General features: G+C 37.7%; 1 protein-coding gene and 1 long non-coding RNA gene across 3 annotated transcripts in view; one reads left to right on the forward strand and one right to left on the reverse strand.

Moving 5' to 3' along the window:
• LOC140335571 (uncharacterized) overlaps positions 1-16,302 on the forward strand; it is a 337,062-nt gene that overhangs the window by 295,961 nt on the left and 24,799 nt on the right. The window lies entirely within an intron of this gene.
• STK39 (serine/threonine kinase 39) overlaps positions 1-16,302 on the reverse strand; it is a 180,619-nt gene that overhangs the window by 121,434 nt on the left and 42,883 nt on the right. For both annotated transcript variants that reach the window (XM_072418290.1, XM_072418289.1), the window contains exons 5-10: positions 15,033-15,088; positions 10,385-10,494; positions 9,893-9,994; positions 8,542-8,675; positions 8,051-8,099; positions 6,265-6,330 (exon numbers count right to left, since the gene is read on the reverse strand). In XM_072418290.1, the coding sequence (XP_072274391.1) occupies positions 6,265-6,330; positions 8,051-8,099; positions 8,542-8,675; positions 9,893-9,994; positions 10,385-10,494; positions 15,033-15,088 (517 nt within the window). The remainder of the gene's footprint in view (positions 1-6,264; positions 6,331-8,050; positions 8,100-8,541; positions 8,676-9,892; positions 9,995-10,384; positions 10,495-15,032; positions 15,089-16,302) is intronic.

Raw genomic sequence — 16,302 nt, forward strand, 5'->3', positions numbered from 1 at the left:
ATCATCAATACAAAAAGCCAGAAAGACCATTGGTACAAATTGCTCATTGCTCAAAGAACCCCTAGCAATTTCCGGAGGAACCCTAGGATTCCATGGTACCCTTGTTGAGAAACATTTTTTTTGCTTATAAAGCTCCAGCATTAGGAATTGAAATCCTAAATCTTTTATATATCCTCACTACATTTTATTCTATGGACATATATCTCTCCTCTACTTTCTGAATGATGAACACCAAACATAAAAGTGTGAGAGGCCTATCCAAGGCTAAGGGGTTGGGGACTTGACTGCAAGTAATAGATACATGGAGCAAACTGGTGGTTAATTCTAAAATTAGAAAACATTCTGTCGGCAAATATGTGACCTTTAAAGTTAATGAAAAAACATAACTGATATTTAGCTTGCTTAAACAGTTTAGTTTCATCTTTATTTTATGTTTCTGGTTGTATGTCAGGGCTGCTAATCTGCAGAAGCATTTTGCAAACATTTCTTGTCTACATACAAGCATGATGGATATTCTGATGGTGACAACTGCCTACCATAGTTGGGATATGTATGTTAAAATAGCCACTTGTGGTCTCCATCAGAAGTCCGTATGACTGGGTGACAATGATGGAGAACAGTTGGAGAATGGGACAAAGAGTTGTCAAATTATAACAAGGTGAATAAACCAGCAAGAAATGTTTATATTTTTAGATCTACTCAATGAAACAACCCAGAGAAAAAATAACCTAGAAACAAACCGAAAAAAAAAAGTGCAGGACAGGCAATGTCCTTTCAGCAAAAAAATACACTACGCAAGCTTTTTCTCAATGTACACTGAGCTGTTGCATCCTTTAGCCCTGTCCTTTCAAGATAGTCAACAAACCAGAACCCAGAAAAGAGAACTGGGTGAACACGTTGGTGCCCATGATAAAATGAGGACAAGTGAGTGTAATTAAAAAATTGTGATCAGACCTGTAAATTTAGTGTATCGCCTGTCACTTCTACAGGACCTGCCTGCTTGCAATTAAGTTTTGTTCCATATTATATGTAAAAGTAAAGTTATCTATAAAATAATTAGCTTAAAGGTTACATCATTAGGACAACTTTTGACATATCAATAGTTAATCTTAACAACAGTTTTCAGTTTTTGTGCAAATTCATAAAGCAGCTTAAAGGCTTTAAGAAAGTTATCAACAGCTTTCACAAGGCTCACCCTACTATTGGCCATACCGGGCAATGTGTTACCAGAATAAAGCAAGATAAAATGACTAAATTCCTATTACGACAGGACATTTTAAAAATAGGAAACAGTCTATATCCATTTTCTTTTGTGTGTGCGAGACACACTGTTCCTGGGTGCACTTAAACTGCAATTAAAACGTTAGAACTTTTTTTCTCCAACATAAAACTAAGAAATTGCTATGGTCGGCCTAATTTATCTTTGCTAATAAAATCAAGCAACGTGGCAGCCACTTACATCATCACAAAGGTTCCTGTAGAGGAACCCAGGTAGTATTCACCCGTGCTCTACAAGTCCCAGCATTCAAGGCACCTGAGCAGTGGCAGATGCAACCAACAGCAGGCCCCAGATCAAGACATGCCAATCCCCCAACCTGACTCACTTCTCCTGATAATTTTTCCCTGATGTAATAATGCCACCTCCTTTTTCCCTGTTGTTGCCCTGGTAAATCCATGTCCTGTCCTCTACCAATGTCCCTGATAAGTGGTGTTGCTAGGGTTGGTGTCAGCGGTAGCTCATGGTGTCAACCCCCCAACCCTGGGCTAAAGTGAGTATGGCAATTGAGAAAATTTTGGTAACTCACAGCAAAAGGAAAAAAAAGGGGTTCACATAGCAAAAAGTCACAGAGAGGGGAAGCAGTGGCTGTGCATATGGGTAAGCTTCCTGCCATGGTTAACAAACTCCCCGCCACAAAAGAAGGGAAGGAGGATGTTGTCTGTTCACAGATCCAGTAATTTTTTAATTGGTTGGTGGATGCACTTTATGGATCCAGCCATTGCTCAAGCAGTGGGTGAACAAATTGGTGGGTGCTTCATGCCACTTCTACAACTTCAAACAAGTATGTATAACTAAATAAATAGTGGGGTTATTTGACACAGTAAAAGATTGTTTTAAAAGTGATTATACAGCAAAATAATGACAATTACAAAAAACTACAACTTAAAGAAAAAAAAAACTACAACTTAAAGAAGAAAAAAAAAAAACTTTGCATGTTATGGCACATGCGGGCACTGGCAAAAAACATTATTAAAACCCAATACTAGCCCCATGTTTTAAAAATGTCTCTGAACACACAAATGTTAGGGTTTATTTTTTTGCCCCGTTATTGGCCTAAACCTAATGAGACAAAGAATGACATTCTGACATTAGCACTGCCCTCTGCCAAATTGCACTGTGAAAGTGGGGTGCCATGTGAATGCCCTCCAAGAAAGCAAGTCCATGACTCTCGACTTCAGGAACAGAACTTATGCTGGACCTTGGAGAAGTGCTGTTTTCACATCATCAGAAACTAAGAATGTTTCTGGTCTTCGTGGATAACATACATTTTCAAAGCTTAAATATTTGATGAGTAAATATGGCTACAAATAAACCATAGAAATACATATAAACATATGTATATATATGCACACACATTTACATGCATACACAAATGGCCCACATTTGTTCTTTGCATTTCGGTCCCTTGACATGTCCACGCCTCCACCTTTCAAAATGCCATTACTATGAATAGAATATATTCTGCCTTTGAGGAAAAATCTTGCAGTTCATGTTTACATTCCCTTTAAACTAAAATCTGCTGACACCGTTGCAATCTGTCAAAGTGCCGATCAAACTGAGATGGTGTTTCTAGGAAAGATAAGTCATCCATGTTTATTCTCAACAGACTGGTTTAAACTGCTATGACCAGCTGAAAAACAGCCGACTCTAGAGATTTCTGCAAGCTGTAAACAGAAACCAACTGATATTTCCAACAGAGAGAACACTGTGCACAATATAGCTCGGCTTTTACTTAATATTTATAGTGCTGATTTTTTAAGATGTCCATGAATGATGCTAGTTAAAATAGGAAACACATTCATAAGTGTAGAAGCACACTCCTGGGTAAGTTAGCTCCCTAAGGGCCTTATCACACTGAGCAATGATTGTGTATGTTGAATTGCTTTACTATGAACATAGAAAGAAAAAATCCTAAATATCAGAGTGAACTTTTCCCATCTAACATCAGCAGGGCTTTGTATATAAATGCATTGGAAATGCTTACTTGGGCCTGAAGCATTGGTGTGCATTCACAAACTGCCTGTAATCTAAATAGCAGTAAATGTGAATTGACTAAAGCCAATCCACCATTAATAATGCATGACTATATACCCAAACAAATCATGATAGAACACACAGACAATAAAATATACCCTTTATGATACAGTAGTGTTTTTTTACATGGGGAACACTTGATATAACTTTCAGGTATTCAGGGAACCTCTGGTATAATTATTATATATCCACAGCTCACAGTACATTCATGTGGTGGTCAGTGGGAAAACGTCTCTTACATTGCTGGAAGATAGCCAAAAAGATCATTGTAGTAGTCAGTTCAACTGGACTGAAACACACAAATTCCTCGTTGCTCAAGGAACCTCAGCAACATCTGGAGAAACCCTGAGAAACACTTTGCTATAGTATTTGTACGTTGCCTTATGCTTTATTTTAGCCTCAGTATCATGAGCAAGACAACAAGAATCAATGGATGAAGTGCACAGATTTCCCAGCACATCCACTTATACCCAATGGAACATGTTCAGCACTGACTGGTGCTTGGCTTGTGTGTAAAGTGACAACTGCAGAGCATCATGGAGGGGGAAAAAAGTGATGAATGGTTTTATTGTACTAACTTCCATCCATCACACAGCTTTTGTATGAATGTTTTAGGGTTTTAAGAAAGCATTTTGAACTAAGCTATGTGGCAGAGGATAGAATAAGAGAAAAAGCCCATAAATATCTAAAATGCTCAGTGCTTGAACAAACAAATAATTGGCCCAAAGAGCCAACAAATGCTCCCATTTGATTCAGTGGGGGCTTATAAGTGTTTATAGGTGTTCTTAAGTGTTTTCCGGTATTTGCAAGTGTTTATGGACATTTTGTTCAAATGAGACAGGATGCATTTTCTTTGCAGTCCATTAAGAAGATGCCCAAAACTATTCTGATGCTAACCTTTGGAACAAATGAGAATTTCAAACGGGGGATTGAACACTGGGGGAACAGTCTGTGTAGCCTAAGTTTCCTGCATATACTCTCACATACCTAATGTAGAGTACTGTATAATATGTTGTTGTATGCTCTTATTTTGCAAGTTCTGATCATTTTATCATGTGGAATTTGGGACAACAACCCTCCTATACTTCACTACAGGCCCATAACTAATAGTTTATCTTGGGAGGCATCAGGCGGGATCCTGACAATAAAAGCTGACAAGGCTGATATAACACAGATAGCTTTTGGGGCACCAAAGTACCTTAAATTTCATGCAAGCACAAAATGCAGGCACCTCTAGGTTTACTCTCCCTGCTTGCTTCCCACTGTTTAATTTTCATTTTGACTCAAGTGTCATTCCCAAATATCACACTTTCTATAAAAACAAGGCCAATTTTCCAATAAAGTTACTTTTTCTATTTATGACTCATGACCAAAAAGAGAGTGCGTCCGGAAAAGTAAATCTAAGGAGAACCCATGCTTTATCTTTCAAGAGATTTAAGAACACAAGCATTTTAAGAAGCATTCGGTACTTGAAAAGAAAAAACGACACAATCAGCAGCATTGTCTGGGAAAGGTGTTCTAATTCTTCTGGCTACAAAGTATAACATTTACATATTGGATGGCACTCAGACAGAGCAATGTGGTGACAATGATGATAATGAGTTTTGAAGGGAGACACATGGCTCTGGGCAATGGAAAGCATTAACCTACATCACATACAGCAGATTGCCAACAGGTTCAGATGTTTTTTTCTAGAGCAAAACAGAATTGGATATTAGGCAGCGGAGAATATCTATGTATTCTCACGAGACTGCCAGGACATTTTTTAAATCTCATCTGTCTGGGTGTAGTACAACTGGGTCACTTTTTATTTAAAACTGAGCACAAAGATCACGGTTCAATGGAAGCCATGATCCATAATGAATGCTAGGCATACGTGGGCAGCAATACTAGTTAAAAAGAAAACAAGGCCCAAGGCAGAAGTCTTAGCTCTACCCTGCAGGAAATGTACATATTACAGCAAATGATACAGCTGATTAAAAGAGACAAAAAAGAAAAACAGAAAAAAGGAGAGAGAGGGAGAGAGGGAAAGAGAGAGGGAGAGAGAGAGGGAGAGGGAGAGAGAGAGGAGGAGAGAGAGGGAGAGAGCGCCCAGCCTGGGAAGGCAGAAAACTTTTTCTTCTTTTTTGCTACACTTTGAAACAGCTTTCTGGTCTCCTTCATACCTCCAGTCTGTAAATTATTATTGAAAGGAGGGACAGCACACTGTTAAGCTTATAGCTTAGTTTGCATTCAAACAAATGTATTTAATGATGCATTGGTGAATACAGAGCTGTATTAATTTGTGTAATAATAATATTGCCCCACTGTCATAACCAATGATCACTGCCTGTACTATTAAGGTGGTACTCCAAATAAAACTTTTACAATTATTTTTTTAGAATACTCCTACAATCCAACCTTCCATTCAAGGCTAAAAAAGAACATTTTGTATTTACATTTTTACAGAAAACAGCTCCTAAACAGAAAGTTTGGTTCTACCAAGCCAACAATCCCCAATATTTCCAGGCTTTCTGGTGACCCGGGATAACAAGGTGGAAGCTTTCCACCTAACACATTGTTCCCCAGGACAGAAATAACAAGAATCTGCTATTACAAAGTAACTGAGCTCCCCAGCCATGTGCATAGAAAAGCCAAATGACAGTACAGAACAGACGCCAGTAGTCTTATGGTAGGCCATGCCCTTCTGAGATACATTATCCCATTTATATCACTATTTCTGCATAGAAACTAAAGTATAACACACAATCCTAGACTGTTTGTTTTTACAACTAGCATTTTATCCTTACATGTAGGTTTAGGTATTTTCCCTGGTATATGGGTTACCTTCACAACTTTATGCTCTTGCAAACCTATAGCTTGCTATAAAGGACAGGTTGCTAAAACTTCAGATATACAGCACAGTCAAAACAGAGTACAGGGTCAAACCATCATAGGAAGAGGTACCTTACCCTCCTTCCTCTCTGAGAAATATTTGGTGTTCTGGTAAGGAGTTTTTCTATTAGATATTCCCTATTCTGTTAAGAAAATGGAGAAGAAAAATAAGTTAAATTCATATTTACAATCAGACATTTTAACAATGCTAATGATTGCAAGCACAACTCATTGGGACCTTTATATGTGTATTAACATAAATGTTAGGTTGTAGATTTGATCAGTACAAAATCTACGTTTACAGGACTGACCCAATGTTCAAGCGAAAGGTTAAACATTGCACAGCTTTTACAAAAAACCATATAAATGTATTAAATACTTAAAATAATTTAAATCTTAATAAATTATCGTATGCTGCCGACCCCAGCATTTACAGTGGTATATATATATGCTTCTCTATACAAGTCTGTTATTGCTTTCCATACTGTTTATAGAAATTTCTCTCCTTTGCCTCCTGTTTTTGGAGGATCCCACTGACCCAACCTGAAATGTATGCTTTTGCCTAATTCTACAGACATACTTTTATGCTCTGAATGCACATATAGGTAGCTGTGAAGCCTTGTACTGCAAGCCCCACTCTTGCTCATCCTCCAAGTGATTTAATTTGGCTCTTAAGCTACGTACACACCGCAGATTTTTATCGCCCGATAATCGGCATCGGCCAAATATCGGGCGAAAATCTGCCGTGTATACAGTCGGTGTGGTCCATCGTCCGAACGACCGTCCTGCCCCCTCCCCTCTCCATAGAGCATGAACGGTGCTGTATGTACAGCACCGTTCATGCATCGTGCAGTCCCTTGTCGTTGGAAAGGATCGTGAAAGATCCTTTCCAACGACAAAAATTGCAAGTGTGTACGCAGCTTTAGAGTCTGGTCCATAAGTAAGGGGCATGTGCTTTGTTTAGATGGCAATAGGGAAGATGAAAATGAAGTCCGGATGATTGCTCAATAAGAACTCCCTGTAAGAAGTACTACCAATTCATGGGACAAAAACTAAGGTAATTGTTTAATAACATATTTTTAGAAAATACTGTATTGCTTTTTTTGTGAAGCTTTGGCTCTGACTGCAATTCTACATCTCCAGATTGTGGGTGATAAGCATAATTTTTGCCCCCTTGCACAACACCTGGTCCTGCTAATATTCTACACTTCTGGGTGGGCTAGATAGCATTCCCCTGAGGGTCACTGTAATTATTCTCCAAAATTTCCTACTTACAGTGTACAGCCCTGGTGTATGGGAGCAGCAAGAGGATCCATTTGGCCAGTAGAAGACAAACTATCCAACACAACCAGATGTTTAGAAGTTCAGCATAGAAGATTTTACTTGCTATCCATAGAGAAGACAAATATAACACATCTTTCATAAAGTGCCCTGGCTTATAATTAGTATATATATTTTTAAAACCATGTGAAACAGATCTGTTGTGAATATTAATAAAATAACCCTTATAGTGGGCATTTTGAAGCTGAAGTTAAAGTCAGACCTGCTTTTCAAACAACTCTGTCTAGATGCCACCCACTGATGGGTGGGTGGGCTATACCTATCAAACTCATGATGAGGTCATATAAGCAGAGAAGAAACTTGCCAAGGCCCAGTTACATTTTCAAAAATTTACATCAATAAACTTTGGTAATGAATCCCTGTGAGAAAGTCAAACTTTATGTTTCAAGGGTCCCTTAACAACGTTTTTGGGCAAAGTTATTATGTTACCTTTCCAATAAAAAATATGGTAAGACTAAACAAGCAGCAGCACTGTAAAATACAGATGCACAAACTTGTGTACTAACAGGGGAAGGCCCTTACCTTAGCTTTTTGGAAGAATTTACATTTCAGAAGCTCAGCTGCTGTTGGTCTGTTGCAAGAAAAAAATAATTGCATTAGTTTAAAAATAAATTTGGACTGTTGACATTTAATCTAGTCTGAAAGACTTCTCTGTTATAAGGATTTAGTTCACTAATGAGTTAAGCAAAAATTTTCTTATGAAGCCTCTTTCCTTTTCAGTGTACTTCCCAGCCCCCTTTAGCTGCATCCACCACCCAGCACTTTTCAGTAACCACCAGTCTGTTTTTTTGGAGGTTACTGAAATGTTCGGTCACAATGCTACTACCCACCTACAGCTTCTTCCCACCCAGCTCAAAAAAAATCTGGGAAAAATACTGCATTTGTATGTGCTGCAGCCAGTCACTAACTGGCAGGGCATGTTGGGAATTGCTGCAGGTCGTATGCTTTGTACAGGTTTTCCTAAAGATTTATTACACATTACCAGATCTATCGGTTGAAAGTAAACCATTCACCTCTTTGATGGGTCTTTCTGTAGACACAGTGAAATTAGCTTTCTAAATGATTTCCCATATTTTCTGGTCATCTCTTTATCTTCTATTCCAGTTTCTAAAGTTGGAGGATCGTTTTGCAGAGTTAGCATTAACACCTGTATGATACCACATACAATGAAAAAGATATTACATATAGTCTACATTGAGCAGAAGTACACAATCTTAAACAATGCCCTAATAAAAAAAAGAAAAATGTTCCCCCTGCTCAAAACCGATTAAAACTCATTAATCCCTCAAGTGTAATGGAGTTCTTTGTACAGCAGTCTGACACATCCCTTGCCTATCAGATCTAGAGTGCTGAAAGCAGGAAGCATAAGGACTGATGCATGCAGTGTTGTTTAATTGCAAGCTCTAAACAAGAATTAGTTACTGTAGGAACAAATAGAACTTTGGAAGCAGAGAGGCATTTAACACTTACTGCTCTCCGTTCTCCAACATTTCACTGACAATATTAGAAATATTTGGACAGAAAACTACAAGGCAGAAGCTAGTGACAGGAGGAGCACAACCAGCAGCATGGGCGGCTCTCCTCACACTGCTTACACAGCTGCTGGGAATGGCAGAGCAATGTATGTAAGGCTTACACTTCTTCCCAGCAGCTCTGCCACCTGACAGCACACCAACTCTCTTACACTACTCTGCTATTCTCAGCTAGTGTGCTGACAGGAGGCCGAGCTACTGGGAATAGCGCAGTAGTGTGAGCTGTACATATATCAGGCCGTGGCAAAATATTATTCTATGTTACCGGGCCCTGCTGTCAGAAAGGTTGGGGGCCACTGATGTAGAGGATAAAGAGTTTAAGACTAAATTATCAAAAGGTAACCACTGACCCATAAAAGGTAATTCAATCTTTTATTTTCTGCCAGTCCAGTATAAAAGACAAATGTAAATATTATCATCTGCATGGCATAACAGACATCTCAGTCTCAAAACATTACGCCCTGAAAACTTATAGCAGGGCTACTTTATAAAATGGGGACACAAAAGGTTTACAGCCACCAGAATCTATATTTCACTTTCTACAAGATAAGGCTGATTCGGTTGTAGTCCAATTTTTACTTTGATTCAAAATCCAGGTAAAGAATGATATTTCCACAGGTCCAATAAATGTGTAACAAACGCAAAACTGCTTTACATTTAGGATAATCATACAAATGTTATTTGTTATGAAAATGTGGCTCGGCCACTGAGACTCTTGGCTATTCTAAAAGATTGGTTCAGGAAAGCCAATAGATGTGATATGTCAGAAATTATAACGTATAACATTAAAACAGTATATGGTGGTAACCAATACTTTATAGTTTGTTCTTACCTTCATAGGAGGGTACTTGTGATAGGGAGCTGAACCAGTAGCTAATTCAATTGCCGTTATTCCAAAACTCCATATATCAGCTTTAAAGTCATATCCTCGGACCTAAAGAATAACCAAATATACATCAACTAATCTAGTATCTGGATAAATATGCAACAGCTTCATATTATCATCAGAACAAATTAGGCTTTCATATTTAGAGACAACATCTACAGCAAAAAACAAACAAGTATCAGTATTTCCTTAATAGTCACCAGAACAGTCAGACTGTAAAGAACAAGGCCAATACTCACCTGCTATACTGGTCTCTGCTTTCATGAGTGTTGCCAAAGGATCTTCTTCATCCAACACACTAAGATTTCTGCCCCCCTACACTGCACGACTGTTGTTCCACACACCAGACAGGTAAATATTAAAACTTTTCAATCTAGCAGCGAAGGCGCTTTATGCAAATATTTAATGCATGAACATAGCTTGTGCTATATAGCCTACCTGTTCCATTACTTCTGGGGCCATCCAGCAAGGGGTGCCAACAAAAGTCTTTCTTACTTTATTCCTGGTGACATCACCACCAGTTGCTAAAAATGAACTAACACCAAAATCTGAAAATAAAGAAACATACATGATTGAATAAAATTAATACGCTTACAAATCTATACATAGATTACAAAAATATTAAAAAATATTTATCTTCCAGGTTTATTGATGACCCGTCCATGACCACTGACTAGCATTGGTTTTTTTACAAGGTGCCTCCTGAGGTTATTAGGGGTTCATTGGGCAGTAAGCAATGGGGAACTGATCTACCTACAATGACCACCAATACAAGGGGGGCATTTTCCACTTGCAACTAAAGTAAGGCTGCCCTTACACTATACAACCTTAATCAACATTCCCCTTTAATATGATACAAAACCCTAAATATTGTAGTGTAATTGTATTGGCTCTTGCAATACATTGTTGTTCTGACATTTAAAAAAGACTATACTGTACAATTAGATCGTATAGATTGTGTGGTCATCATAGGGATTCACTTGTACACTAACGTTAGGATAAAAAACATTAGTATTACTAATATTAACCATAATTGTTGTATAGACCAGAGAATCTGATACATATCTGCTCTAAATTTCAAACATTCTAAGTATTAAGTATTACATATTTCAAAACAGTTTTACAGTATATTGATCATGGTATTGTACCATGAGATTTAGGAATAATGATTTTACACTGCTTCCCCAAGATCTGAATTTCATTTGAAGGGTTCCCCCAGGGACAAAAGGTTTGAAAGAGTCTAAGGTTTTCCATTCCTTCAAAAGTTTTTTTATGGCTGCAGTTTGCAGTACTTACAGTGGTAAGTGGTACAGTTTACAGTGGTACTTTGGCAACACTTATGTTTACTTTTACAATATAATTATTCATAAACACAAAGTTTTAATGCATGAGTGTGCTCAGGTTCCTAATATGTGGTCCCCCAGGTTTGAATTGTATAGGAATTCTGCTATATTGAAGTCAATTAAAAAGTAACTAATAGTTAAATCAACAGGGGAAAAAAACTCTTGCTTCTAGAACCACCGGAGAACTCTGGGCTGTCTTTTCTTAAAGCTAGCTAAATTTATGAATGCGCATGGGTAAACATTTGTAGCAGGACTTTGGGGAGAACCATGACCCACAGCATTTACCATATCTGTAAAACAATGACCATCAGGGACAGGATAATCAAACCTTTCTTTAGTGACATAGCCTTCCATGTCCTCTAACCTGCAGTAACGTTCACAGACACCAGCAATGAGGTCCCAGCACTGATAACTTACTTCTGACTCTTACAAGTTGCATGATCTTCCGAAAAGAGACGCAAAAAAGGTTGTTACTGATAGGACACTTCCTGTCCCAGGATATAACTGTTGGCAACCAACCCTGTTACCAAATGCTGGGTCTAGGTCCAACTTCTTCTACATGTACAGTAGAGCAACCTTAGATGTCTGCTGTTGGGAGGCATAAGTCTCCTGGCCCCATACATGCCTATAAGCCTTTATTGTACATGAGAATGCAACATAAAGCAAGAGTTGTTCTAGCCACATATAACCATTGCAGCAATGAGCCACTGAACTTGGTGCCAAAACCCTGTGCATATATAGTTGTATATGGTGAAAGCATATTAGATTAGCAAAGCACAGTATTTGACCCGTGAACAAGAACTTGCTCATGAAGAACTCTTTTAGTACAGTCACTGCTTCCTTTATCAGAACCAAACGTAGGCTGGGGTCCCCTCCCCAATCGGACTTCCCCCTTTCATAATACATGCAAATCATTTAATACAGCAATGCCTTCAACTAGCCTTTCTTCTTTTTTCCAACTCCTTCTGCTTTTCGTATTCTGGTTCCTAGTCTTTCTTTTTTTTTTTTTTTTTTTTTTTATGACTTTGTTCTATAATCTTTGCTTTCAAAATCTAAAGCAACCTTCCACTTGAAACATCAAAAAGCTCCATGTTTCCTCCTCATTGAAGAGAATATTTAAGTTGTCACCCTGGTTGACCTTCTACTCGTCATGACTGTACAATATTAGTTGTTGTTTTGGTTATTATAAAAAACGTTTAATAAACATATTGAAACATAAATTAGTAAAGCAGGAGGCGGGGGGGGGGAGCATGAAAAAACATTCATAAAATGTTGTTTGAACATTTCTTCCTCTTAAAGTAATTAATTTAAGGCAACACAATGTGTTTACAATATCTAGCATGACAACAAAAGCTTCCAGCTTAACTAAAAGCACTAAAATCTAAACTGCTGTAAAACAAATTTGCTAGGATATTAAACATAGAATATAGGAGCTTCAATAAGCTCAACGTATCTTAAAACACTTGAAAAGACACATATTTTGTCCCACCCCCTGTAACCTAAGGACTCTTGGAACTCTAAAACTTGTTTTTGTCCAAAGGAAAATAAACAATGCATCTCTCCTCCATTTCCTAATTATATAAATGTATTTTTCTACTGAAATGACACTCTATTCTATTACTCTTAATACATCATTTTTCTCCAGTCTTTATTATTGTAGCTCAACTTTCTTATCTTTCTTTTAAATTAGACAGGAGTCTCCTAATAAGTCTTCCCCAATAAAATCCTGGGGCTTTTATTTCTAGAGAACCTTTTCTTCTAACGTGACTTCATTTCAAGAAAGAACAAAACCTAATTCTAGTTTCAATTACTATTTTCTGACAACATTTGTAAATCATGTTTATATTAGACATCCTCCTTCTTCCTAAAGCTGTGTAAACGCATCCCCTGTTGTTTGGGTCTGAATGAATAAGATATATTTAAAGACATAACATAACAAGACTTTAAAGACAATCCTTTTGCTATAATAAAGTATCTCTGGGTTCCTCTGCAACGTTGTTTATCCTTTAACACCTTGGAAATAGCCGGTATGCTTTAGTATGTGATTTTTTTCCTCCTTTGCTTTTAGAATTTATTGCTCAGGCTAGGGTATTCACCAGGCACCAGTACAGAGAGGACCCCATAAGAGAACCTATCACTTTGCCTTGAATATACTTACCTTCCATCCAATTAGAACCAAAATTCAAAGTATAATTAAAATGTATACAGAAACAACAATTCAGTTTTTGTTTTTCACTATTATTATTCATATAGAATAATAATATGTATTATACATATATTATGCACAAAATATGCAGCACTGTACATTACATTTTCAGGCATGGATGATATACAACCCTCCTCTCCCATCCTTAGCTAACCGTTACTGGGTGATTATATATCACTATGTGCCATGAACATTTTCTTTTTTTTTACTAGTCCAGCATTCCCTTTTGTCCACTTTTGCTAACATATAATGTTGATTTTACTCAATGAGAAGTATCCACAGAGCCTATACACCATGCATTCCTACTCTTACAGCAACCAACTTAGCTTTCTCTCTTAGTGTCTGCACTGCAAGTCATTTAGGCCAACTCTGTTCCATCATTTGAGATAATGTCCCACCATAGCTGCTCTATGGACCCAGTACAACAATATACCCACTCCATCATCTCAATAGGCATTCCTAATGATCCATTACTCTTGTTTAGTTATAGAGATAAGTCACTGCTGCCCCTCTCATCTGTCCCTAGAAGGAACATGGAATTGACTCATATCTGTCTGTTAGCCGCTTTACGAAGTGTATTGAAAACTGAATCACTCCATCACCACCCACATTTCTAGATATCACAAAGCCTTGCAACAGATATTTTACTGCAAGAAACTAAATATGGAGAAGGACACAGATAAACATATGTCCCAGTTGTTAAGAAGGTGGAGGGGGGATTCTTGAGGAAATAATTTTCTCAAGAAGAAATCAATCAAGTGATGCTTATATTTCAATACATGCCATGGTATGCCACAGAGCTATGCAGACCAAATTTAGAATCAAACCCATGAGTACAGCCATGCCCATCGACACCTGAATTTTGTTTACCTGTGCTTTGTGGCACTTATGTATATGGGGTTTTCTCCCTTTTTTCCCCACTGGGGTTTAAGCTACATACCAAAACACTTTAGAAGGTATACACTTTTTCATTTTTTCTTACATATGTCACTCACTATTTTTTGTTTTGAACATTGCTTAATACCATAGATTTACTTTTGTGGTGAACAGTTTTTTCTAAAACCCCATAAAGATTAGGTAAAAAAAAACATGTGGGTTCCAGTTTGAAAAAGTTGCAAAATACAGAATATTTCTTAAGAGCCAATTTACACCACACCTCCCTGCACCTATGTATGCAATTTTGTGTGTTCAGCACTGTTGTAGCCTGCTGTTTAGAAGATTCATTTATAATGAATAGGCTGCAATGCATGAAAGTGAAGTGCTTGCAGCAGAGCACTAAAAACCTCATCCAATGTTGAGTGCTGCAGTGGGTTGCAGCGTTGTGGAGATGCATCTGGTGTGGCACCGTAGAACACATAGGCATAGGACATAGGCATGCAAATGGGCACTAATAGGAATAAATACATGTTTTGAACACCAAATCCCTTCAAGTAAACAGAGGTAATGTTCTGAAATTAGGACAGATATAGTCTCCAGGACAGCATTAGAAGTTCAGTGATCGATTTCACTTGATGCCTGGGGCCGCACTTTAAATTACCTGCTATCTGTACTGATCCGTCTTCTCCCAAAAGGATATTACCAGCCTTTAAATCCCTGAGAGGAAAGATTGCAAAGAATTGTATTTTTACATAAGAACATTTTTTTTCTTAGTTCTTAGTTTACTCCTAGTTAATTGCATGCACAGAAAAAAGTCATCAGTTAAATATCCTTAGAGCCCACTTTTCTGCTTGTGACTCACGGAGGAAATATGATTACGAAATGTGTTCGGGCATTGATCTGCATCATAATATTACTTTACTGTGATTCATACCAGGTCAATCATATTCCAATAAAAAAGGCTCAATACTCTGCTTTTAAAAATGTCAATTAAAAGCCTTGTCCAACAATTTTTTTCTCTTCTAGATACCTTCGGATATATTGCAATTGGTAAATGTAAATGAGTTTTAAACCAACAACTTATTAAGATAATGGCCCTGATTTACTAAAGCTCTCCAAGGCTGGATAGAATACACTTTCTTCAGTGAAGCTGGGTGATCTAAAAAACCTGGAATGGATTTCCTAAAATCATTTGCTAGCAAATGTTTTGAATCCTGGACCAGATCTATTCCAGGTTTGCTGGATCGCCCAGCTTCACTGATCAAAGTGTATTCTCTCCAGCCTTAGAGAACTTTAATAAATCAGGGCCAATAAATATACGAGCAAAACCAAATATATATTTGTAAGGACATCTTTACATACTTTTCCTACGAGAAATATCTCCTTTCATTAAGGGCCTCTCAGTTCTCTGCATTTTAGGTGTATTTGCTTGAACATTTAAAGTTAAAACCTCTAATAGTGTCCCTATTGGGAAATGTAACAAGGTTAACTATAGCTTTGGCTCAAACAGCAGTGTAGACCTAACTCCCGATAGCTTTCCTGCTGCTCAGAGCCAAGAGATAGCCATGTGTAAGCTTTAAGTTGCAAATAGGACACACCTAGGTTATTGGCATCCACAGAAAAGCCAAGGGTTATTTTAAATTAACATTAAAGAGGCTGGATATTAGGGGGACCTTTGCCACAGATATTCATCGTGTTCTGGGAATAACCCAGCACTTCCCTAACAGTTATGGTAGAAAGGATATCTTATAATGAATACTTACGGTAATACACACAGGGACTACAATTGTAGTTAAAAGGTACCTGAACACTTTCCAACTGTTGATCAAATGCCTCCTATATGGTCTAAACACTAAAACAAATAGGAACCTAAAGGAGACAGCTGTTCAGCATATGGTATGTATTCAGCCATTCTATACTACGAGTGCAAC

This window comes from Pyxicephalus adspersus, chromosome 7, assembly GCF_032062135.1.
Source record: "Pyxicephalus adspersus chromosome 7, UCB_Pads_2.0, whole genome shotgun sequence".
NCBI lineage: Eukaryota > Metazoa > Chordata > Amphibia > Anura > Pyxicephalidae > Pyxicephalus > Pyxicephalus adspersus.